Below are 23,814 nucleotides of genomic sequence, written 5' to 3'. Positions count from 1 at the left end.
TTAAAATGCTTCAAATTGGTCAATTATAGTCTGTTGCTACAACCGTTAGTGCAGTCAGGGTTTTTTTCAGGCATACTTGTCCAGCGGCTGTATACACTAGTAATGATAAATAACAAAATTGCTAGTCATGCTGTCAATGACAACATTTGAATTATTACTGCAACTTCACTTGAAAAACTAGCTGCACTTGCTAATTCACAAATGTTAGCATGCTAACAAGATAAGCTAAGATAGTTAATATGCAACCTTGTAAATATTACTTACTCTACTCAGCATGAGCATTTTACAGCCTGACGGTGTAGCAGTGTTTAACATGTACTATTCTACTTATTACTTACTTAAGTGAAGGAGTTGACTATTTCTCACACACTGCTACAGCTGTAATACAGCTGTATAACCCTGCTTGATACCGTGAACACATTACAGACACTCAGATGAAGATGTCTCATTCCTCTGTTTACACATTCATTAAATCCTACTTTCACTTGTTTTTTTATCACACAGTGGCTTCTGTTTAGCATTCTTTGACCTTTGTCAGGGGCAATCTCACATCTTTCTATCTTCAAACAGTCAGTTCACTTGGCTTGTAGTGGCACATGTCGAAGTTGCACTTTTAATGGCATTTGTGGCATGTCAAAACATGTAAGCGTGAATCCTGGTACCAAATTCAAAAAATCTGCTCTCTTCGCCGGGTGCTAGATGCAGGAATTGAGGCTGATGATTAACAGTTTGAGCATGTGTGGGAGTGTGTGTCTGTGGGTGTTTGTCTGATCATCCAAAAGGCAGTGTCCGTACAGGCAGCAGATAAGGAGAGCAATGGAGCAGAGAGCATCAAACCTCAGCTTACATCACAACCCTTACTGGACATCAATCTCCCAGCCAATTATTTTTACACAGTTTTTATTTTTTCTCGTCTGGATTAAAAGCATGATATGTTATTTCTTTTTGCCACTATAGTTTGTCAAAAGTTTCTTGTTTCTTTCTTCTGCTCTCATTAACAAGACGTATATAATTATTCTGTGGATGTTACTGCAAACAAAAGTTAAACAGCTACCGGTAGTCTGCAAAACAGCAAATGCTTGATACGTGTAGATTTTGTGCACACACACTGTTTTCCACTGAACAGAATGACCTGCCAGCATCTGATTTTATCACATGCATGAGAAAAAAGGGAGTAAAGTGTGTGCACAAGACTGTGTGCACACACTGTGAACACACAAATAAAATCTAGGAAGGCATGCACATGTAAACATATACTGTATTCACAAACACCCTTAAATTGCTTACATAATTTTTTATGTTTATATTTTTTGCTGATAAATGTGCTATGTGTTTATTTGAAGGTGGGGGTCTCCCTCGCTGGCCGGATCCTGGGAAGATAACCACCACATAGCATAACAGTCGCAAAAAGTCCTCTGTGGAAAATCCGCCCCTTGGGGGTAAAAGGTGAGAGGTCGGGGATGTGAGCCCTGCTTTCTCTCCGCTGGTCGAGACAAATCTGAGAGAGCTGTGGACTACATGACAGAGTCCAGTTGAACATTTGTTCTCAGAATATAATCATAGCTGCTGCTTGTGTGGGATGCTGTAAGGAAAGGGGGGCCCCTCATGTGTAGGGGACCCTTGAGAGAGGTGAGATGAGGCTATTCTTAGCTTCACATCTTGCCTCCAACACAGGCCGCAATGATTACAGCAACAAGATGTCCATGAGAGAGAAAGGGATTGCACACATTTCCAGCATTCCCACTCTCTCTGCTTTGTTTCTATTTTTGATCTGAGTCAATGTGGTCCATGTGGCTTTAATAAAGCCACTGGTGGATAATGAATCCAGGACACAGAGTTGTCTTTTTTATCAAAACATTTGGCAGTGCTTATCTATAAAAAAAAAAAACACAGTCCCTTAACCCCTCGCCTCAGTACAAACTGTAACTCTGATGGCACAGGCAGCCTGGTTCCCATATGTGTTTTTCTCCCATGTAGAACAGGAAGAAGGATGAGAATGTATTGATGTCTAATTGATTGGACATCTCCCTCTTTAAGTTTTTTCTTCTGCTCCACACATGTGAGCATGCGCACACACCCACAGAGTCCCAGGGGTCGCGACTCTGGTCAACCTCATACAGAGTTTATGAGGTCCAGGGAGCTCCGGTTCCTCTGAGGAGCCGTAAAGAGGCTATAAAGATGTTAAAAGATAGCCTGGACCCTCACTGCTTACACAAATAAGAAAAACATGTGGCACCAAAAATGCTTTAAAGTAGACACAGCCTTCCCAGAGTAAATAATACACACGTTTAGCTGTGAAAACCTTTTGAGTTCCTCAGCATTTCTGTGATTCATATTTTTTTCCATTTGTGCAGAACAGATAATATTTGTTCTTGAGATTTCAACACCTCATCTTTTGTTTTTATTTAAGGAAATGACTGCATCACTTGGGATAAGATTTACTAGCAGTTTCACAATTTGTACTTTACTGACCTTGGAAGCAGTTCTCATTAAAATGTTTACAGTACAGTCAATTTCTGAATTGCTGCAATTTGGTTCAACTAAATAATTAATTTGTAGCATATTATGTAACTGGACTGAGATGCTATGCTTAGGCACAGTGGTGCTTTGAGCTAAATGCTAACATGCTGTTGTTTAGCATGAATAGTGTTGACAGTGTTCACCATCTTAGTGAGTGTTAGCATGCAAAAAAAAGTGGTTTCAAGACCTCACCTGGGATTGATACTGAACTCAATTACTCTGCTATTTTTGGAGACATATCCCCTTCAGCAAGCTATGCTTTGGGATAGATGAATAATGTCTTATGAATACTAAAATCATTACTGAAAACATCTCCAGTCTGCAGCAATATCACACATACAATACTCAATGTCCAAACAAATGTACCTTTAGTTATACCAGGCATTACAAATACTGCAAATTGCAAATGAACAAGAAACTGAAGAAAACAAGGGTTGTCTAATCATTTTTTCCATGACTGTATCTAGAAATGAGGTGGACAATTAGTGCAAGATTAAATGCAAACTTGAGAATTACATTTCTGAAGAAACTGTTCAGGTTGCTGTATAGCTGATGCTACACTGCAATGCTGGCTTGAAAAGTTTCCGAAGAAGCAGTCAGAAAAAGAAGTTGAGGTATGCAGAATAGCTGGAAATCTGTTTCATAACCCAACAAAGTGTGGTTATAAGGCTTTTTGCTTGTAGAATGCTGGATCTCAAACTTCATTGGTATTTGTCATGTTATCCATGGGTTAGGGTTAGGAACATGTATATACATAAATGAAAGATTAATTTTATGTCAGGTGGATTTTCACAGTGCAAAATAAAGAATATCGCAGTCTGTCATTGTATTTTTTCTATAGTTTGTCTTTTTTTTCAATCATCTCTCCATCTAGATAGTGGAAAAAGGCAAACTTCATAATAAATTGCCCAACCCATGCCAAATGTTTAATAGAAAGAAAGATTTTAGGTTGTTGTGCTATCTGCTCATCAGCTTTACAGTATTATCTTTATCTTGCAAAGGCAAAATGTCAGATTTGCTTCCTCTGCACACCTGGATACAGATCATTTTACAATGATCCGTATCAGTTCAGGCTTCAGCTCTGTGGTCAGATGTTATTGGAAAATATACAGCTTAGTTAATTAGTAGTCAGCCAGTCACTGGTGCAGTGGGCAGCGTGGTGATTTATGTCTTTGGGGTGCAAGTAAAAAGGGCAGTGAATGATTTCTTGACATAGATCAATTAACATCTCATTAGAATAGACTCAAATTATCTGGCCAAAGTGAATCCAAGGATGTGTTGAAGGCCAACACTGAGCACTGGCACATTAAAAGTCACATGCTTACAATTTGTAACATTGCTGAAAATGCATGGCTGTTTTCATGTTAAATGTCTTTATCAGATTGAAAACTGTCAGATATCTTGGATGCAAACTCAACTCAGAAGAGAAGAAGACCAGATTGGCTGCAACAGTTGGGCTGTGAGTGCCCCCTGGTGGATATTTTCCAGTTATCCACTGACCACTGGCAACACACTGACCTGTGGATTAGACTCATCTGCTGCAACATGAAGATGAAGGAATAAGTCACTCAGATGTCCATGTAGCATTGATGTATTGACAGTACTGACTGTCTGCTTGCTCCTGTTGTTGTTCCACCACTACAGACTACACTGAGCAGCATTTGGAAAAGTAGGACTCAGATTCATGAGATCAAATAAAGGAAATTAATATTTTGAGTTTATCTGAAGTGAGTGAAGTCAGCTCCCCAGTGTAAACCAGGGCAGATTGTGTGCTTGTAATTTGCAGCTTGTAGCTGTAACGTCAGTGTGGTATCCACAGGAAGGAAGTTTGTGAAACCTCAGTTGAAATTTTGTATTTTTTATAATACATACACAAACTTTTCCTACAGCTACAAAAATGTTTTGTGTGTGCAAAACAGTTTTGTCACTTGAAATATTTCTTCAACTGAAAATCTTTTTTTTACCCATTCACAAACTCACCAGATAAACTCAAAATACTATCATTATTTGATCCCACTTTCACCATCATAAACAGGCCCATAGAGTAATTTACAGAACAGCGTCAATAAACAGTTTTTTAACAATAGCACAGCAGAGGAGCTGCTGGAGTGAAGCATACATGTATAAAAAAAGACAGAAGCTTGCTAACATCCAGCTGGCAGCATCCAGCGTGACTATGTCAAGGTAAAACAGAAAAACTAGATTTTGCAGACACACCACTAAAGAAAGTAGAATAACATAGATTACAATAAAAGTGTAAAGTCATAGTGCCGTTATGGTTCAGGAAGTTCTAATTTTAAAGGAGATGAAAAGTGTATCTTATAAGTCTGTTTTTATGCTGAGCAAGAAAAATATGATTGAGCTCTGGACTACTAGAGTCTAATCTAACTTCTGCTCTCAGATCATAATCACAGCTGCTGATGGATGCTGTAAGGAGGGGGGGGGGGCATATGTGCTCAGTTCATGACAAGAAATAACACAACTAATTAATACTGGCAAAGGAAGTATTTAGTAGAAGAAGAAAACAAAACATAAAGTCATGAAAAATATAGATTTATTCTGGGTTCTAAACAACTGCAGACAATCTCTGATGTTATAAAACAGAACAGCACCAGTCCATCTTGTCACCATTACCAGCACATGTGCAGTATTTTCAGCAAAGCAATGCAGTGGGCTAAATTACAATAAATAAAAGCACCATGCACCCGTGACTGTGAAAGCTGTTGCACAAAAGCCCATAATTGTTAAATGACACATACAGAGAGAAAAATTCACAATCTGCCATCTGTGGATTAAAAGACTTGTAAACAGTTGTGGGTGTTGTTGTTTTTTTCCCACATTTCTGTCGTTTTACGCAAACAGACTCTGGTCTGTGTACGGGAAGTGCTGCTTTGCTAATACACTTGGACCTTTTCTGTGGAAATATAAATGGTGTGGGCCAAAGAATTGAGAACGGAAATGTTGATGAAAGACTTCCAAACTCTGATTGCTTGCTATATGACCTATTTACACTGCATACTGATACAGAGTGTCTGTTGTCGTGTGAATGAGATACGAGATGGCAGTGTGGGAATGAGGTTTCTCCTGCGGCTGGCTCTGGTCGGTTTCTCAGCTGCGTGTGCTGTACAGGTCCTCGTCCTCGGGGCTGGACTGGCCGAAGTCCATCAAAGCAGGGTCTGGCTTGAAACTGGAGCCCTCTGGATGGTAGTAACAGAAATGCAACAAAATATTAAATCACAGGAACAAAAATCTTAAACGTTAACATGTTGTAAGACTCATTCATTCATTCATTATCCTTAACTGCTTATTCGCACTCTGGTCGAGGGGGGCTAGAGCTGATCCTACCTGACATTGGGCGAGAGGCGGGTACACCCTGGACATGTCTCCAGACTATCTCAGGGCTGACACCTGGTACAACTAAAGGTACATTTGTTTGGACAAATATAATGATAACGTCGCGGATGGCTGTGGCTAGATTGGTAGAGTGGTCACCCACTGATCGGAGGATTGGCGGTTCGATCCCTGACCATGGCAGCCTACATGTCAAGTATCCTTGAGCAAGGTACTGAACCCCAAATTGCTCCTGATGCTGCGTTCATCGGTGTGTGAATGAATTCCCAATGTTGGCAGGTGGCACCGTTTAGGGTAGTCTCTGCCACCAGTATGAATGTGTGTGTGATGGGTGAATGAGCGCAGTCTGTAGTGTAAAGCGATTTGAGTGGTAGCAAAGCGAATAGAAAAGCGCTATATAAGTGAAGGTCCATTTACCATTTAACAACAAAAATAGCTGATAAGAGTTTAATTTCCATGGTTTTCTTGATAAAGATTTTGGTTATTATCAAGAAAACCATGGAAATGGCTAGATATCAGCTCTTAAATTAAACTCTTATCAGCTATTTTGTTATCATTATTCATATTAATTTATAATATTATTATTGTTAGGGCCCGAGTAGGCAACGACCTGCGAGGTCCCTATTGTATTTCGAATGATTATTATGTATTATTATTGTAATAGTCATATTATTTGTCCAAACAAATGTACCTTTAGTTGTACCAGGCATTAAATAAACAAATTGTTAAAACAAGGGTGGGCTAATATTTTTTCCATGACTGTAGAGATATCACACTCTCGGCTATGGGCAATTTAGAGTCACTAATTAAACTAAGTGCATGTTTTTTGGACTGTTGGAGGAAGCTGGAGGACCCGTCGAGACCGAGGAGAACTTGCAAACTCCACACAGAAGAGCTGCAGGCCGGAGTCAAACCTGCGACCATCTTGTTGTGATGCAAGAGTGCTGTAAATCTGATTAACTAAAGTAAATAGATAACCCATATTTGAACCAATGAAAGATAGAGTACCAGAGTCAAAGCTACAGTTTCCTGTCAATCTTTCTGTCATCATACATTACTAGTGAAACACAGTATTTAGTATAGTAGGCATTGATTCTTTCCAGCACAAAGACATCTCTTCCTCTAGATATACTTGTATTACAAGTTATCCGGATCAGTTTTGTGTTTTTGTATTTTATTTGTTGACAGATGTTATTAGGAGTAAACAGACATATTCTGCTATAGTTTTTTCCAATATAGGATAAAAGTGTTACCCAAAATGGAACCACTGCATAGTAAAACTGCCTTTCTATTCAGCAAGGCTGTCTAGATCGGTTCAGAGCATGACTAAAGTTTTCAAACTGCATGTACTCAAATGTTGACTCTGCCGGTATTACATCAGATCCCTCTCATGGTTTATTTGGTGGATATTATTCTTTGCTATCTAACAGAAGACTCCCGGCAGGTTATGGTTCAGTAAATAGCTTGCAGAAACTCATTCGCTCCTCAATCTGTAAAACTTTTATTGTTCTTTCATGCATTTCTGAGCTGGCTCGTGATGCAAATTTCAGTGGAAATTCTGTCTGGCTGTCTGGAAAATTAACACCGCACATACTAACAAGCACAAGAGCCAACACATTTAGATGCCTTGATGTTCCAGTAATGCTCAGTGCAGATGTGCATTTATGTGCATTAATGAGGTTAATATTTAACCGTTAACTTATAATAGGAAAATTAACCCTCTTACTAACACACAGCTGACAACCTCACAGCTAAACTAGTGGCCACTGTTAATGGTTAATGATCGGTTAATGATCTACATGAGTATCCCTAGTGTGTGTTTGTGTAAGTCAATGCCCAACTCTTGAACCAGAGCAGTGTTCGGTGTTCACCTTTGCTGTTTTCAGGTGTGAGTGTCGGGGTTGGTGGCTCCTCCACAGCAGCATCTTGTGGTGGGTCAGCAGGTTCCGGCTCCGCTGATTCAACAACTGGCACTGTAGGGATGTTAAATACAGCAGCAGGAGCATGAACTGATGTGTTTCCACCTTTATGAAAGATGCTGTGATTTCACACTAATATTACTAGAAAAACATTAAGAAAGTTGTCAGCAAACTTCATGTTAGGTTATCAGTGTTCTGCAGTCTGTCTCAGATGTACAAATAGCTTTCAGAGACTTTTTTCAAATATTTATCATAGATAATTCATAGTCTTTCATAGGAACTTTCAATGGAACTTTCCATTTTTCACAATTTACCACAATTTAAGTAGCTCCATTTCCAGTGAAAGAACAGTAGGTTTCCAAAGATGAAGATACATTTTGGCCTCATTTTAATCCTGCATTACTAGTGCTCTTTCTGCTATATATCTGCTTTATATTATTTTATAATATTTCAGTCACCTGCTAGCTCCTCTGAGGCCTTTGGAGCAGGTGGTTCTTCAGAGGAAGGAGCGGCCTCCACCGCTGGAGCGGCCTCCACCACTGGATCGGCCTCCACCACTGGAGCGGCCTCCACCACTGGAGCGGCCTCCACCACTGGAGCGGCCTCCACCACTGGAGCGGCCTCCACCACTGGAGCGGCCTCCTCAACTGGAGCGGCCTCCTCAACTGGAGCGGCCTCCTCAACTGGAGCGGCCTCCTCAACTGGAGCGGCCTCCACCACTGGAGCTGCCTCAACTGGAACGGCCTCCACTGCAGCAGCCTCCACTAGTGTCGCTTCCTCCACTGCAGCAGCCTCCACCACTGGAGCAGCCTCCACTGGAGTAACTTCCACTGGAGCAGCCTCCACCATCTCTGGTTCTAAGCTTGGTTGGGGCTCGGCTGGACTTGCCTCTGGTGCTTGTTTTGTGTCTGAGGGCTCCTCTCGCTCAACAGGTGCAGGTATTTCCTCAGAGGTGGTGGTGGCCTCTGTCTCTGCTGACACTGAATGAGCCACTGGATCAGGACAGCAGAGGAAACACAACAAACCATTAGCAGAAGCCTTTGTGTGATAGTGTGTGAAACAAAAGAGACGTAGACAGAGAAGCAAGCAGACACAGATCAATATCTATGACACCTGTGCTGGTCTCTGTGGGGGTCTGGTCGGGGGAAATCTCTGTGAGTGTTACTGATGATGCCTCCTCTGTAGTGACAGCGACAACAGGCTCATCAGAGACAGGAACAGGCTCGGCTGATCCCACCTCTGTCTCTGTGATGGTTGAGCTCTTGGCTGAGCTCAGCTCCTCAACTACTGAAGACTCTGCTGCTGGATTTGGCACTGTAGCTGTCTAACATGAGGATAAAAGAACCAAAGATTTAATTCAGTTCAAACAAGACTTGCATACATTACTCTATATTAAACTATTATTATGAATGTCACCTTTTGATTAATTGCACTTAAATTGTATTTAAAATTTAATCTATAAACAGAACAGAAAAGGTTTTTTTCAGAACATTTTGGTTTTAATAGGTTAGATTTGTTACACTGACTGGAGTTAAAAAGAAAAATGTAATCACTTACATTAGCATTTTAGATTTCAGGCATTTAACTGACACTATGGCGTGACTTATATCAGGTTTAATAGCAGAATAAGCTTTCCTTTCTGAATCACAAAAATCTCCAAAATCTCCTACGCATGGTGTGCCAAGAGCAAAGTAACAGTAAGATTACAACCATCATAAAAGGGGAAAAGTGCTGGGGAAGGAAATGGTATACAACTTATTGAGAGGCATGAGAAAGTAAAAACAGCAGAGCGGAAATCCTTCAGTGGAAAGGGGGTTACCATTATGTGGGTTGAACAGTTTTTGGTTTTAGTCAGCCAAAGTTCGGTTACATCTACATAATAATGGTAATAAATCTGTTTCAGAAACTCAACATGACTGTTAACCTGTGGTTGTGAAGCAGCAACCTCTTTGGTGGCAGGCTTCTGGGGTTTGGAGGCGAGCAGCGAAGACACTGTAGCGCTGCTCCACTGCCCTGCAGCATACACCTTCTTACCTGTCACCTTGGCAGCACAAAAGACAATAATGGTGTTAAAATCTAAAAATAATGAGTTTTTTAAGAGGTCAGCATGCGAAACAGTAGCGTTACCTTAAACACAGCCACTGTTTGAGCCGGATAGCAGACTGAAGCGCCTGCAGTCATCAGCCCCAGAGGAACGGCTAACCTCTTGATATGAGAGCCTGGAATAAAGTTCACAATGAAGAATGGCAATCAATCTGACTTGGAACTGATTTAATCCTGGAGCCAAACTTCATCTGGGATTGCTGAATTGAGAAATGTCATTTTAACTGACTCCCAATAGAGAGAGAGAGAGAGGGAGAGGGAGAGGGAGAGGGAGAGAGAGAGTAAAACAAAAACAAAAAGTGCTGAGATAACTGAAAGAGAAACTTCACTTGTTTCTTTGTACCTCTGTGGTCGCACAGTGAGGTTTAGGGGACTACAACAGAAAACTGTGGTCTGCAAATGATGATAATCTGTGACAGCAATGTCTCATGACCTAGTCAAACTCAGGTTAAATGCTGTTCAAGTAGAACTGTATCATGCATGCACCTGCTGTATGGAATGGAATATGGATCCTAAATAAACAAGATATAAATAATTTATACAATTTTATATTCACACATGTCCACATTGGTGGAGGCATAGTGGATTGACTGTGATGATTTATTATTTACACCTGTTGCATTACCACACAGATGCATGGAAAAGGTCATTCTCAGCTACAGAGGCACCGAGCTAGCTGCAGGTTACTGTGATATCTCAAGGGACTCATGGCTGATCATTTATTTAATAATGTAAAACAGCCTGTTTTTAAATACAATATTGATTGATACCACATACTGACAGGCTAGATTCACTGTGGAGAATCATGCATTATTTCTATTTTATAAGGTTGGAAGGAATTATTACCGGTACATGGCAGCCTAGGAAAGGAAACAATGCAATAATATGCTATATGAAAAATTAATTGATGAGTATGTGCCTATGTAACGTGATATGACATGACCCTACATGACTATTAATGTTGAAACACTTCAAAATATTTTGTGGTTTGTTTATTATACTATAATATTGTATGCACTAATAAATATACAGACTCTGAACTAAACTAAAGAGAGGAGAGGACAAGAGCGGTTCTAAGTTAAGGCTGTAATAAATATGCATATAGCATAGCATACAGTGGTGGCTGTGAAATGTGATATAGTGACTGGAGGTCAGGTTACCTTTCCGTGCCAAGAACATGCCAAGCAGGCCAGCCATGGTGATGGTGCCGAATCTGGGCAGAAAACCCGGGGGAGGGTCTTTCAGGTAATAAAACACATCTGGGAAACACAGGAAGACAGTAACCATGACGACAAACAATCTTTCAATTTTCTCAATTCTGAACTTTAGTCTGCCGCTCTGCTCATATTGTTATAAAAAAACTGCACAAGCAGGAGTAACAGTAAGAGTGCTATTAGTAGTAATGATAATACCAGTAACATGTGCAGTAATATCGCTACTGGGTAATAAGATGCAATAGTGCTTATCCTATATTTTCAGAAATTAAGGGATACAACATCATTGATACCTTGACAGTTTTTTGATATCATGTTTGAAATTATACGATCTGTTGATTATTTATATGTGTGTGTGTGTGTGTGTGTGTGTATCGAAAGAGGTATTTAATATTTGTTTTTTATATTAGTATTACATTGAAGTTTAAAATTCTGGTATTGTGACATCCTTACAAAAAGAAGTTGTTTAATGAGGCAAGTTTTATTATACAGGACACCTTAAGGTACCTACTGTTGACTCACCCTCTCCTGTATGGTCATTTTGTCATAATAAACTGCACAAGTAGTAGTAACAGTAAGAGTGGTAATAGTAGTAATAATAATAAGTTATATGTGCAGTAATATCACTACTGGGTAATATGATGCAATCGTGCTTTCCCAATATTTACAGAAATTGGGGTTACAACAGTACTGATAATTTGACAGTATTTGATATGTTTGAAATGATATGTAATGTAATGATATGTAATTACATAATATGTAATGATCTGTTAATTACATACACAATAGCAGTTATCTATGTGTGTGTGTGTGTGTGTGTGTATAAAACTGTCTTTTGTGCATAATACTTTGTTTAATCCCTCTTGGATGTGGTATCGAAACAGGTATTTAATGTTTTTTTAATATATCAATATTATATTGAAGTTTAAAATTTTGGTATGGTGACAACTTTACAACAACAAGTTGTTTAATGAGGCCAGAGCCGAGTTTTATTACACAGGACACCTTAAGGTACCCACTGTTGACTCACCCTCTCCTGTATGGTAGAGATTAACGGTTCCTGTTTTCACAGAGACACAGGCACCCTGCAGGGAACAAGAGGACAAAGCTGAAACGAACAACAGGCCATCAAGAACACAGCTACTTCTGAGAAAGTGTGAAGTGTTTTTTTCCACCTTCTACATTATCAAACTGCCAAATCTCCTCGTAGCAAACCCTGCAGCTGCTGAGTTAACTACGTGAACACTATTTCCTGTCTGACTCCTCAACTTTGCTGCTTGCAAACTTGTACCTGCACCGAGCGCTGGCAGCACGTGGGATCGTGCTCTATAACCACAAAAAGGAGCAACAAAAAAAATCAGGGTTGGAAAACTAACACTGCAGGTGCAAGATAAGACCTCCTTAAAGTGTTTTAAGATATTTTTCCATTTCTATAACACGTTTATTTTTAGTTTTTCTAATGCTGTCATGAGTTATTTTGTGAGTTTGTTGTGTTAAGACAGGATGTGACAGTATGAGTTAATTCTGCAGTGGGTGGTGTCTGTGCACTTTAAATGTTCTTATACGACTGTAGACACAAACAATACAATCTAAATACCTTCACAGAGTGGACAAATGGTAGTATGGTCTGTCTTGCTGTAGTTAACCCACTCTGAATAACACCAGGACTCTCTGGAACAAACTGGGCCTGAGCAGACTGTGGCAGCGGGGTGTAGATGTTGAGCTGGGGACAGAAACAGAGTCAGCATGTTATTGTGACATGCAACACTTTATTCCCTCATAACTGATGTTTTGAGACAAACATACATTTTCTCGGGTAACCAGTCCATCAGCGGACACTTCACTGACAGTATACACTCGGATGGAGGCTATGCCCAACACCGTCGGGACGGCCACCATCACCACCTAGGACACAGTAAACAAAAGTGCACAATTAACTGTCAACTCAAACACAGACAGACAGATGACTCATATGGAGCAGTGGTAGGAGTAGTAGATACTGTACATATGTTAAAATAGCAAAATCACAAAAATTCGATGTGAAAAGTAAAAGTCCTGCAGTCACCAAGTCACTTAAGTTAAAGTGCATAAGTATACGAATACTAGATAAAGTACTTATTATGCATACTTGCTGCATTTTCAGTGTTACTGTTATATGATTATACTATATATCACATTTATGGGCTTTTATTATTGAAGCATTGACAGATAAGCTGCACATTACTGTTGTGCCAGCTTGGAGCACAGTTGGAGCTCATTTTAACGATTTTGTGTACAGTTGGGTACTTAAAACAATAACATTAGTCATATTTTGAAATACAAGTAGTCAGTGTATATAACAGCCAATAACTTATAATTGATGGAAAGTAAGTAGGTACATCTACTCAAGTACTGTAATAAAGTACACATACTTGTACTTTACTTGACTTATTTAATTTGACAACAACAAAGTTGCAATTTTTCTTTAGCAGACGTCGTACACCTGACTTTTCATAAAACACAAGCAAAGTAACGTAATTCTATGTTACTCTATGGGCCTACTTATCTCCACTACAATTCAAAGACATATTGTACTTTTTTATTTAACGACAGTCATTTTAACAGTTAGCGTTACTAGTTACTTTCCAGATTTTAGATTGCTAATACAAAATATAAATCAACTGATCAATAATGAAAGTGTTATTATAGATTCAACTGCCCAGAATGATAACAAGTACTAACATTTGCTTCACCATCAACAACTACAACACTAAAGAAACAAACACATGAATGCATCAAACCCCAATAACAACATTCTTGTATTTACACCCAACCAAATTAGGCCTATATTACAGCTTCTGTATTTTTTCAATTATTATATATGTCATATACCACTTACACTATGCTGTGTATATCTCGGCATATATTTAAATATATATATTCAGTGATGTTCATACTACTACATGCAACAACTTCTTTAACCTATTTAACATGCTAAAATATATTTTCTCCAATGTGCAATATCTGTAAAATGCAGTACTTTCAGGAAAACAAACACAAAAATATATATTAATAATACATACCAAATAGCAGGAATGTATGTATATAATTTGTATAGAATGTATGTATATGTCTTATTTTTTATATTCTTTATTCTGTCTTCCATATCTATGTGTCTGTATCTTGAGCTGCTGTGAAACTAAATTTCCCCACTGCGGGATAAATAAAGTCATATATTTTCTTCGTATTCTGAAACTTTAAGTATATATAATGCTAATACTTGTGCTGCTTACTTAAATAAAGTATTTAATGCAGAACTTCTAACAGTGTTTCTAGACAGTGGTATTTCTACTCTCAGTTAATTATCTTTTATTTTTTCTCCTAACAATACATACAGTCATGGAAAACATTTTTAGACCATTGTTTTCTTCAATTTCTTGTTCATTTTAATGCATGGTACAACTAAAGGTACATTTGTTTGAACAAATATAATGATAGCAACAAAAATAGCTGATAAGAGTTTAATTTAAGAGCTGAAATCTAGCCATTTTCCATGGTTTTATAGATAATAACCAAAATCATGATTAAGAAAACCATGGAAAATGTCTAGATATCATCTCTTACATTAAACTCTTATCATCTATTTTTGTTGTTATCATTATATTTGTCCAAACAAATGTACCTTTAGTTGTACCAGGCATTAAAATGAACAAGAAACTGAAGAAAACTAACTAACTAACTACACCCATATGGGTAAGATAGTTACTTACAACTAAGCTAGCGTTAACCAGTTTTAACTCTTTCATGTGACTGTGTTAAAGCAGTCTAGCGTTATATTAGCAAATGAAGCCCGTGCTGACAAATATCACCTTGCATATGCTACATAAAAAGTGTAATAGTTGTGAGTATGAAGCTGCTGTCAGCTAACAGTAACGAGCTCAGTTAGCATTGACTCATTGAGCGAGGCTAACATACATACACACAGTTAGCACAGCCTTTTACACACAGCACAGCGTTAACTCAATGGTTTGTCAAGTGACAGTCAGCTCGAGGGTGCGTTAGCGACTTCGGGACATTTCAAGTTAACTCTATACGCTCATGCTCATTCATTAAAAAATATACTTTGACGAAGAGAAAATGTCAAGCATTCACCTTGGCCGCCATGACAGCGCTCCTCCTCCTCCTTCTTCTTGAGGCTCTGCAGCCTGCAGGAGTCCAGACCACGGTCAGCTGCTGCCACCTAATGGACGGTAGAGGCACCTGCAGCAGTATAATAATAATAATAATAATAATAATAATAATAATAATAATAATAATAATAATAATAATAATAATAATTAAATAAAAAATAACTAGGGCTGCAACTAACGATTATTTTCATTAGATAGATCTGTCGATTATTTCAACGATTAATCAGTTAGTTGTTTGGTCCATAAAATGTTGAAAAATATAATACAATCAGTGTTTCCCAAACCACAAGATGACGTCCTCAAATCTCTTGTTTTGTCCACAAACCAAAGAGATATTCAGTTTATTGCCATAAAGGAACAAAGAAACCAAAAATATTCACATTGAAGAAGCTGAATTCAGAGAATTTGGACTTGTTGTCTTTAAAAAAACATCTCCAACCAATTATTCGATTATCAAAATAGTTGACGATAACTTTAATAATCAATTGTTGTTCGATTAATGGAATAATTGTTGCAGCTCTAATAATAATAATAATAATAATAATAATACCTCATTCATGCTTATTGAAATAGAACTGCACAATAAGTCATGCATGAATAATTATTCCAAGATACTGAAAGAAATAGTCAACACAAACTTTTAACATGGCATTACATTTTTCCAATGGAACTAGATTTTTAAGATTTAGTTTGCGTTGCAGATGATCAAAGTAAGAGCATTTTGTTTGAGACACAGTGACAGTCTGTCTTCATAATCATAAAGTATAAAATGAGGAGTATAGGAATCTGAGTTGGTTATAAATTGTAAAGCACTGTGGGACACAGAATCCAAAAGGAGTGTATAAGAGGCTGCATGCATGTAGACAGCAAAAAACAACAAGCTAGCATTAGCTTCAATTTCATTGCAAGATTTTCAGTGCGTACTTTGTGAGAAAGAAGATCTGCACTATTGGGTCTGGGATTGAACGTCTCTTCCATATATAAAGTAAACGTGCATGAGATCAGGGGCAAGGCAAGACAGGCACCTGTCCAGGGGTCCCACTACTGGTTTACAGCAAGTCTGGTGTTTTTCGTTACTCAATTGATTGTAATTTTTTATGGGAATTGGCACAACTTGAGTACAGTATTAACTGAGGTAAATATGGCTTTACTACCTAATTTTGTGGCCATGTCCCATAAAAGGACTGTGTGTCAAAAGTACACTGGTTGCAGAAAGTAATGGCCCAACAGTCATGTTTTGCCCTGACAGATTAATCTGGCATGAAATGGATGCCATGGGTGGATGCATAGTAGTGCATGCATACTTTTAGTAGTTATTTTTAGGTGGATGCTTACAAAGAGGGAGCAGATAAGTGTTCAGTTTGCTGAAGGACATTTTAGACATACACATCAGCTTTAGAACAAATAGCATGGGCTCGTGGTTTACTGGATAGCCTTAACTTGAAATCTTCATCTTCATCTTGTTCCTGGTAACATAAGCACACATAACACACTGCAATGCTGTTTCAATAAATCCAAGAAAAGGTACACATAAACAGATCATAGCTCATAGTGCAGAGGATTCAGTTTATTGAAGTCAAAGTTTAACAACTTAAGTTTACAATCTGTATTTTTTGTAATATATATTCATATATATGAAACCAAAAAAGGCTACTTTAGGAAGAATAAATGTCATTTTCTTTCTTTTTTAATATCATCTTTAGTCAGTTTAATGTACAGAATAACAGTAAGCTAATATTATCCTTGAAAAAGAGCAATATGTTCCTTTTTTAATGTCGCAGTGCAACTTACATCTTACACACCTGTGCAATGTACCATGAGGTGTACACCCCTGAAAGAACACACAGTGGAATCTCCCTTTTCGGCCTGTTTCTGCAGGTCTACACACACACACACAAAGATCTGGGAGGGATAACACAGTCTGTGCCTACAAATCATAACTCGCACTTCTTAATCTACAGTTTGTCGCCTGCTCTGCGGAGCGGCTGTTGGAAAAAAAGAAGAGCACTACAGATGAGAAACGGAGAGAGGTCTGCAGACTAAAACTGTATTGTAACTCATCTACAGCTGTGTGTGTGTAGGATCGCCAGTATAGTCAGTCCATCGTTGCCAAAGAGAGGGTTGGGAGGCACAGGGAAAGTGCTTGCATCATTTAGTTTCTTTGTGGTACTCTCAAATTAACCATTCAAAAAACATGAGCTATATCTCTGGGGTGTGTTTTTGATATTTCACGACAGTGTGACATGATGAAAAACCTGAACCTACAAAGAACTACAGTAAAGTATGAATGAATAAGTACAGATAGTGCTGGATGCAGCAGGTGCTACGCATGTCTCTCAGAGTCTCCGACACTGGGGGGCACCGTTGAGTCCTTGGCCTGATATTGCAGATGAAATGATTCATCCGGGTTTCACAGACATTACAGAACCATTTAGTGTAGAGGTCTCTGACCGCCCAGTATCAACCATATGCTTGGAGGGAATGTCGAAATAGCTTTCTTTTTGAATCTTATCTCCGATTCCTGAAGCCTTTAGACACGTGTCAGCCTTTCTATGTAAACCAAAACATCAAATTGAAAACCTCCTGGTAGGATGCTAAAGGAGGATCTGCATTAGATCAACCGAGGAGCTAAAAAAAGCCTCTCAGTCATTGTACAGTGTGTGTCTTTAAACACTATCTAATGAAAACAGAACTTCAAATCTATGAACATACAAATAAAAAAAGGTCATTCTTCAACAGTACTTTTGCATGTATCATGCGCTACAAGTCTAATTATCTTGCAATCATGAGAGGAAGATAAAAAAAGGGAAAGAAAAAAGAACACAAATGATCCACAATATTTTACCCTGTCCAATCAAATCAGTCCCAGGACTTTTTCTCATGCAACACGTCACCAGGAGAAGGGTCAGCCGTGATGTAAACCAGTAAAAACCGTCAATTAACTGTCGATGATGGTGGTTGTCTGCCTCCTAGTTGTTCAACTGCTGAACACCCTGCGTCTACAGAGTGAAGAGGGGGACACTGCAAAACCTTGGCATAGAATACATCATACTTTACATTATATCTATGACACAAAACGTAAATAGATTTATATATTCTTCTATGTTTAAATATATTTGTAGACTGTACACAAATCTTTAGAAAATGAGACGGCAAATGCTTTTACCTGATATTTTGAACAGCAATGGTAAAGAGGCCGATGAGACATAGACCCTGTGATGCAGCCAATGAGATATAGAGATATAGAAAGTGCATTCTTTGTAGTGAGTGACTCCTTTGAAAAGAACTCTCTAGCTCTTGCATTCGCTGTAAAGAACCAAAAAAGAAAAAAGAACAAAAAAAGAAAAAAGTTTTGCACCCACGCAAATACATACTCTCTGTCTTCCCTCCGCTACCTCTAGAAGCATATCACAGTGGTAGTGGAACGCAAACATTTACATCAGTATACACAGCAGTATACACATATACACAAGTCTTTAACGACTAGAGAGAGAGAGAGAGAGGAAACAAAAAAAATAGGAAATGAGAAGGAGGAGATGGACAGAAACACAGAGAGAGAGAAAGAAAGAGAGGGAGAGAGAATGCAAACTGAAATGTAGAATTGCACTCTATCAGAGGAGCCTCCTTCTGCAGATAAAATTGTGTTTTTTCTTTAACAGTTCACAGTTTGAAATAGTGTGCAACTACCCAGCACAATGGTTCCTCAATGCTCATGACACTCATCGGTTCTAGCTAAAAACCGGCATTGATGGCTACCTTTCACAGTCTTATACGAAAAGTCCCTTATACTTTCCCCCGTCAGATCAGCCTGGAATAACAAGTGAGGTCCCTGTAAGTCGGCGAGATATGCAGTGAGAGAACAAAAGATATATATAGAGAGAGGGAAAGGGGGAGAACTGGTGGCTCTGGGTGCAAAGTTCATCAGTACAAAAGTACAGTGCTGTGGTGAAAAGGATTCTCCTCTGTATTGCTGCTACATAGCTCCCCCTGCCCCCTGAAATCAACAGGAACAAAAATATATATAGCAAAACCAAGAGAATACAAAGGAATGGACATGTTTAAAAAGTCTCCTTTTTTTCCCAATTTTGCTCGACAAGCGTGTGGAGTTTATGCTGAGTTCCATAGACAAAGGAAGATTAATGCTTTCTGTTCAGGCATGCAATAGGCACCCTGTGGGGTCCTCAGGATTATCAAAAGTTCATACACGCAGGTCTCAGACTGTTCCCTCTATGATATTTACACATCTTACAATGTGTGTTTCTGTGTGTGTGTTTGTGTCAGTGCGTGCTCAGAGTTGTGATCAGGAGAGAGGATAATGTAAAGCTGTGTGTGTGTGTGTGCGTGTCTGTCAGTGTATGTGTGTGTGTGTGTGTGTGTGTCTGTGTGTGTGTTTATCAGTTCTCTCTCTCACACATGTGTCTCGATGAAGGAGTGTGTGTGGGTCATGAGAGGTGCGGCCAGCGGGGAGAGGTCGTCCTGGCCGTTGGTGCCTGGACTGAGCTGGCAGATGTCTGAGTAGAGCTCGCTGTGCCACTGCTTCCACTCTCTGAAGGTCTGGGAGCACAGGCCAGGGTCCTCCAGGAGGGCACAGATTACTGCCAGCTCCGACTCTTTGGCCTGGACAAAAACACACCGGGGAGTTACCACATTGAATCCTCAAACATCTACTTCTTCTTTAAATCCCTTGTGTCCTCTGTTTGTGCTACCTTCAGGGTGCTGCGGAGGGCTCGGACCCGGTGCAGCCTGTCGTTGAGCAGAGGGTCCCTGGCTCTCTGAGTGAAACAACGTCGGAACTCCTGCCTGCTGCAGGGTCTTGGGTCTCCTAGGGCCGTCACATTGGCTTGCTCCAGGGCCCGGTACAGCTGCTCTAGTCCGTCCAGTGGCTCCGGCTCACGGCCTTCTGAAACCCGCCGCTCCCGTCCCTCTGACACCCTCCTCTCTCTGCTCTCAACTCTCAACTCCCGCAGGTCTGAGACACCAAGGAGAGGAGAGGTCAGAGTCAGGTTCACTGCTAGAAGTGGATACACAGACACAAACATATTAGACCACCCTTGTTTTCTTCAATTTCTTGTTCATGATATCTAGATATTATCCATGGTTTTCTTGATAATGATTTTGATTATTATTAAGAAAACCATGGAAAATGTCTAGATATCACCTCTTACATACAGAAATGATCATAAAGCTGTGTTAATACGTCAAATTAGGGAACTTATTCTAGATTAAATGGGCTATTAACAAGTATTTGTTCTTCTTTTATGCCAAAAAGTAATTCAAAAATAAAACACTTCCTGTTTTAGTTTTATGAAGAATAAAACTCCAATAACAGAGATCCTAACGTACTTATTTGGGAGGTGCAGTGCTGCATTAAAACAGATATAGTGCTTATGAACATCCATTGTATTCAAACGTGATTTATAAAACAACCATCACTTCAAAATTATACAATCATAAAAGCAATTTCCATAAAATTAGAAAAGTCTAGAAATAGAAGGATATAAAACAAGTTCAGTATTATTTATGAGCTGTTAAAGAGCACTTCAGCAGTGAAACGTTCTTACACTGAGGAGCCCTTTTTCGACATCTTAAGTGCTTTTACTTTTGATACTTTATGAACATTTTGCATATAATACTTTTACTTCAGTGACATTTTAAATTCATGACTTCCTCAACCAATACATGGATTAGATACCATTTGTAACTTTATACTTCTACTTCACTACATTTTGAGGCAAATATTATACTTTTTACTCCACTACATTTAGCTGATGGCTTTACTTACCTTTTAGGTCAAGATTGAACATAAAACATGATCAATTTAAAGTGATTATGCATGTTTATAAATTATACCACATAACAGTATATTAGATAGTTAAAATGAGCCCTACATTGACAGAAGTAAAACACTGCTTACATAAATTAATCAATAATAATAATAATTTAATAATATATTTACAACATATGAAACAATTTGAATGGGTTCATTCTGTCTAACATTACTTTTACTTTTGATATTTTAAGTACATGTTGATGGTGATACTGTTGTACTTTTACTTCAGTAAGTTTTGAATGCCTGACTTTTACTTGTAGTGGAGTAATTTCACAATGTGGTATTAGTACTTTTACTGAAGTAAGGGATCTGAATACTTCTTCCACCATTGTGTAATATATATTATATATGTGTCCTCTGACCCCAATAGCAACTCCAGGTTAATTTCCCCTCTATCCTTTTTAAATCTGGCTTTTTAATATTACACAAAGTTAAGTCATGAGCTACTCAAAAGTCTATTGCTCTGATCTGACTGCTGATAGGGCTGCTTTTATTGTTTTTTATTATTGGTAGTAGAAATATATATCTCTATCTATCTATTTATTATTTTTATTTATTATTTTTATCCCTTATTCTTACATCTATTGTAATGCAATTTTTATAATGTGTTTCTTGTTCTGTTGTTTAAAGGACCTTTTCACGAGTTTTAAGATAAGATAAGATAAGATAAGATAAGATAAGATAAGATAAGATATGACTTTCTTTATCTCGCAGTGGGGAAATTTAATTGTCACAGTAGCTCAAGATACAGACACATGGATATAAAAACAGATTAAGAATATAAAAAATAAGAGATATACATACATTCTATACACATTCTATACATACATTTCTGCTATTTGGCGTTTATTATTAATATATTTTTTGTGTTTGTTTGTTTTTCTGAGAGTACTTTGCATTTTTTACTACTATATATTACTATAATATTGCACATTGGAGAAAATATATTTTAGCATGTTAAATAAGTTAAATAAATTGTTGCATGTAGTAGTAACATCAATTAATAAATACATTTTTTTTTTTTTTTTTTTTTAGTTTGTCTGCCCTCCAGCTCCTCTCCTGGTATAAAACAGAAATCATCTCCTTACCCTCCTCCCCCTCCAGCATATCTGCAGCCTGCCCCTCTGCCTCCTCGTCCTCGCTCCTCTCCTCCATATGAGCTGAGGTGTGTAACAGCTTCCCCGGCATGGGGTCTCTGTTCCTGGGCAGACTCTGGCTGCGCTGCTTGTGAGAGCGTCGGTGTGTGTGGCTGTGCGTGTGTGGCCCCCGCTCCAGAGGGAAGGGCCCGTCCCGGTCCCTGTCTCTCTCTGCGGCGTGGTGTCTCCGTACGGGCAGCGTGGCCTGCCTCCGTCTCTCGGGGGACATGCCCTGTCTGCCCAGCCCTCCGTACAGCCCCATCTCTCCAGGCATGGTCCCCATCAGGCCCCCGTAATCACTCTCCCCCGGCGCCGTCTGGAGGAAGTGCAGCCCCGCGCTGGTCAGAGGGGTCTCGATGAGGTCCTGCCAGGAACGCCGCTCACGATGGGAGGAGCGGCAGCCGGACGAGTGGGTACTGGTGCTGCCGGTGCCAGTGCCCATGCCCATGCCGTCTCCACGCTGGTCCTCGGCCGAGGAGTGGGAGTGCGTCGACTCGCTGGAGAAGTGTCTGCCGTGCTTGGGCTCCGGGAAGGGGCTAGAGGAATTGACCTGGAGAGGGAGAGGGGAGGTGGAAGAGACCATCTGTGGAGGGATGGGGGAGGTGGAGGCACTCATTGATGGAGGGAGAGGGGACGGAGTGGAGCGCATAAGGCTCATGGAGCTGACTGAACGGGGCAACTGGTCATAACTGTGAAGAAAGTTAGCCTGAAGGCCCAAGGGTGTGTGAGGTGGACAGGTTGGAGTGCAGAGGGAGGACAGAAGACAGAATGTGAGCACAGAGACAGAAAATGTGACCCGCAAAACAAGGAGAGGGAGGATGTGTGCAAGGAAGGAGAGAAGAAAGAAGGACAGGAATATATAAAGAGCAGAAAGATAACAAAAGATGAGAGCAAAAAAGCAATGGGATGGCAGAATGACTGTCGTATGGCTCGTCTGGGAAAACATGGTACCAGTTCCACCGGAGCTTCATGTATGAAAATCTTCTGACAAGGAGAGATTACTGAACAGGCCTACAGGGCACAGGTCTATGGGCTTAAAGTGTCACTGCAAAATGTCCCTGGAGACACATACCAACCAGGAAGAGACTCAAAAAATGACCACAAAGACACAATAAATAACTACAAAGAGACACAAAATGACTATAAAATGGGTCAAAACAAAACAAAATATACATAGAAGAAAATTGTGTCAAAAGTGACACAAAACAACCACAAAGACACTTAAAATGACTATGAAGAGACACAAAATTACTTCAAAGAGATACAAAACAACTACAGAGACACAAAATGACTATACAAAAGGGCAAAACAAAAAATACAAAAAAGACCAAAACAATTAAAGTGACAAAAAAACAACTACCAAGATACACAAAATGACTTCAAAGAGATACAAAATAGATACAAATGACTATAAAAGGGGCAAAAGAAACACAAAGAAACAAACAAAAAAACAACACAAAAGACCAACATAATTAAAAAGTAACATAAAAACAAATACAAAGAGACACACAATGACAACAAAGAGACACCAAACAACTACTAATTGACACAAAATGACGTCAAAGAGATACA

The 23,814-nt window shown here is 39.2% G+C and overlaps 2 protein-coding genes across 5 annotated transcripts in view; both read right to left on the bottom strand.

Annotated features, from left to right (window-relative positions):
* Positions 1-5,057: 5,057 nt before the first annotated feature.
* On the bottom strand, positions 5,058-15,263 carry apool (apolipoprotein O-like). Of its 4 annotated transcripts, XM_059346932.1 has the most exons (12): positions 15,239-15,263; positions 12,914-13,012; positions 12,705-12,830; positions 12,138-12,192; positions 11,054-11,152; positions 9,918-10,009; positions 9,715-9,831; positions 8,904-9,114; positions 8,412-8,782; positions 8,249-8,303; positions 7,743-7,844; positions 5,058-5,717 (listed from the first exon to the last, which is right to left on the bottom strand). In XM_059346932.1, the coding sequence occupies exons 1-12, from the start codon at positions 15,248-15,250 to the stop codon at positions 5,629-5,631; spliced, it is 1,428 nt and encodes a 475-aa protein (XP_059202915.1). In that variant the 5' UTR covers positions 15,251-15,263; the 3' UTR covers positions 5,058-5,628. The 4 variants fall into 4 exon arrangements, with proteins under 4 accessions (XP_059202915.1, XP_059202912.1, XP_059202914.1 ...); XM_059346929.1 differs by having other exon boundaries at positions 8,249-8,782; XM_059346931.1 differs by lacking the exon at positions 15,239-15,263 and adding an exon at positions 15,066-15,120 and having other exon boundaries at positions 8,249-8,782.
* A 1,559-nt stretch (positions 15,264-16,822) lies between these two features.
* si:ch211-26b3.4 (connector enhancer of kinase suppressor of ras 2) overlaps positions 16,823-23,814 on the bottom strand; it is an 88,376-nt gene continuing 81,384 nt past the window's right edge. The window contains exons 21-23 of the mRNA XM_059345812.1: positions 22,195-22,792; positions 19,983-20,245; positions 16,823-19,893 (exon numbers count right to left, since the gene is read on the bottom strand). Coding sequence (XP_059201795.1) covers positions 19,684-19,893; positions 19,983-20,245; positions 22,195-22,792 — 1,071 coding nt within the window. The 3' untranslated portion in view covers positions 16,823-19,683. The remainder of the gene's footprint in view (positions 19,894-19,982; positions 20,246-22,194; positions 22,793-23,814) is intronic.

Source organism: Centropristis striata, chromosome 12 (assembly GCF_030273125.1).
Source record: "Centropristis striata isolate RG_2023a ecotype Rhode Island chromosome 12, C.striata_1.0, whole genome shotgun sequence".
NCBI classification, from domain to species: Eukaryota; Metazoa; Chordata; class Actinopteri; order Perciformes; family Serranidae; genus Centropristis; species Centropristis striata.
This window is presented reverse-complemented; position numbering and strand designations above follow the sequence as displayed.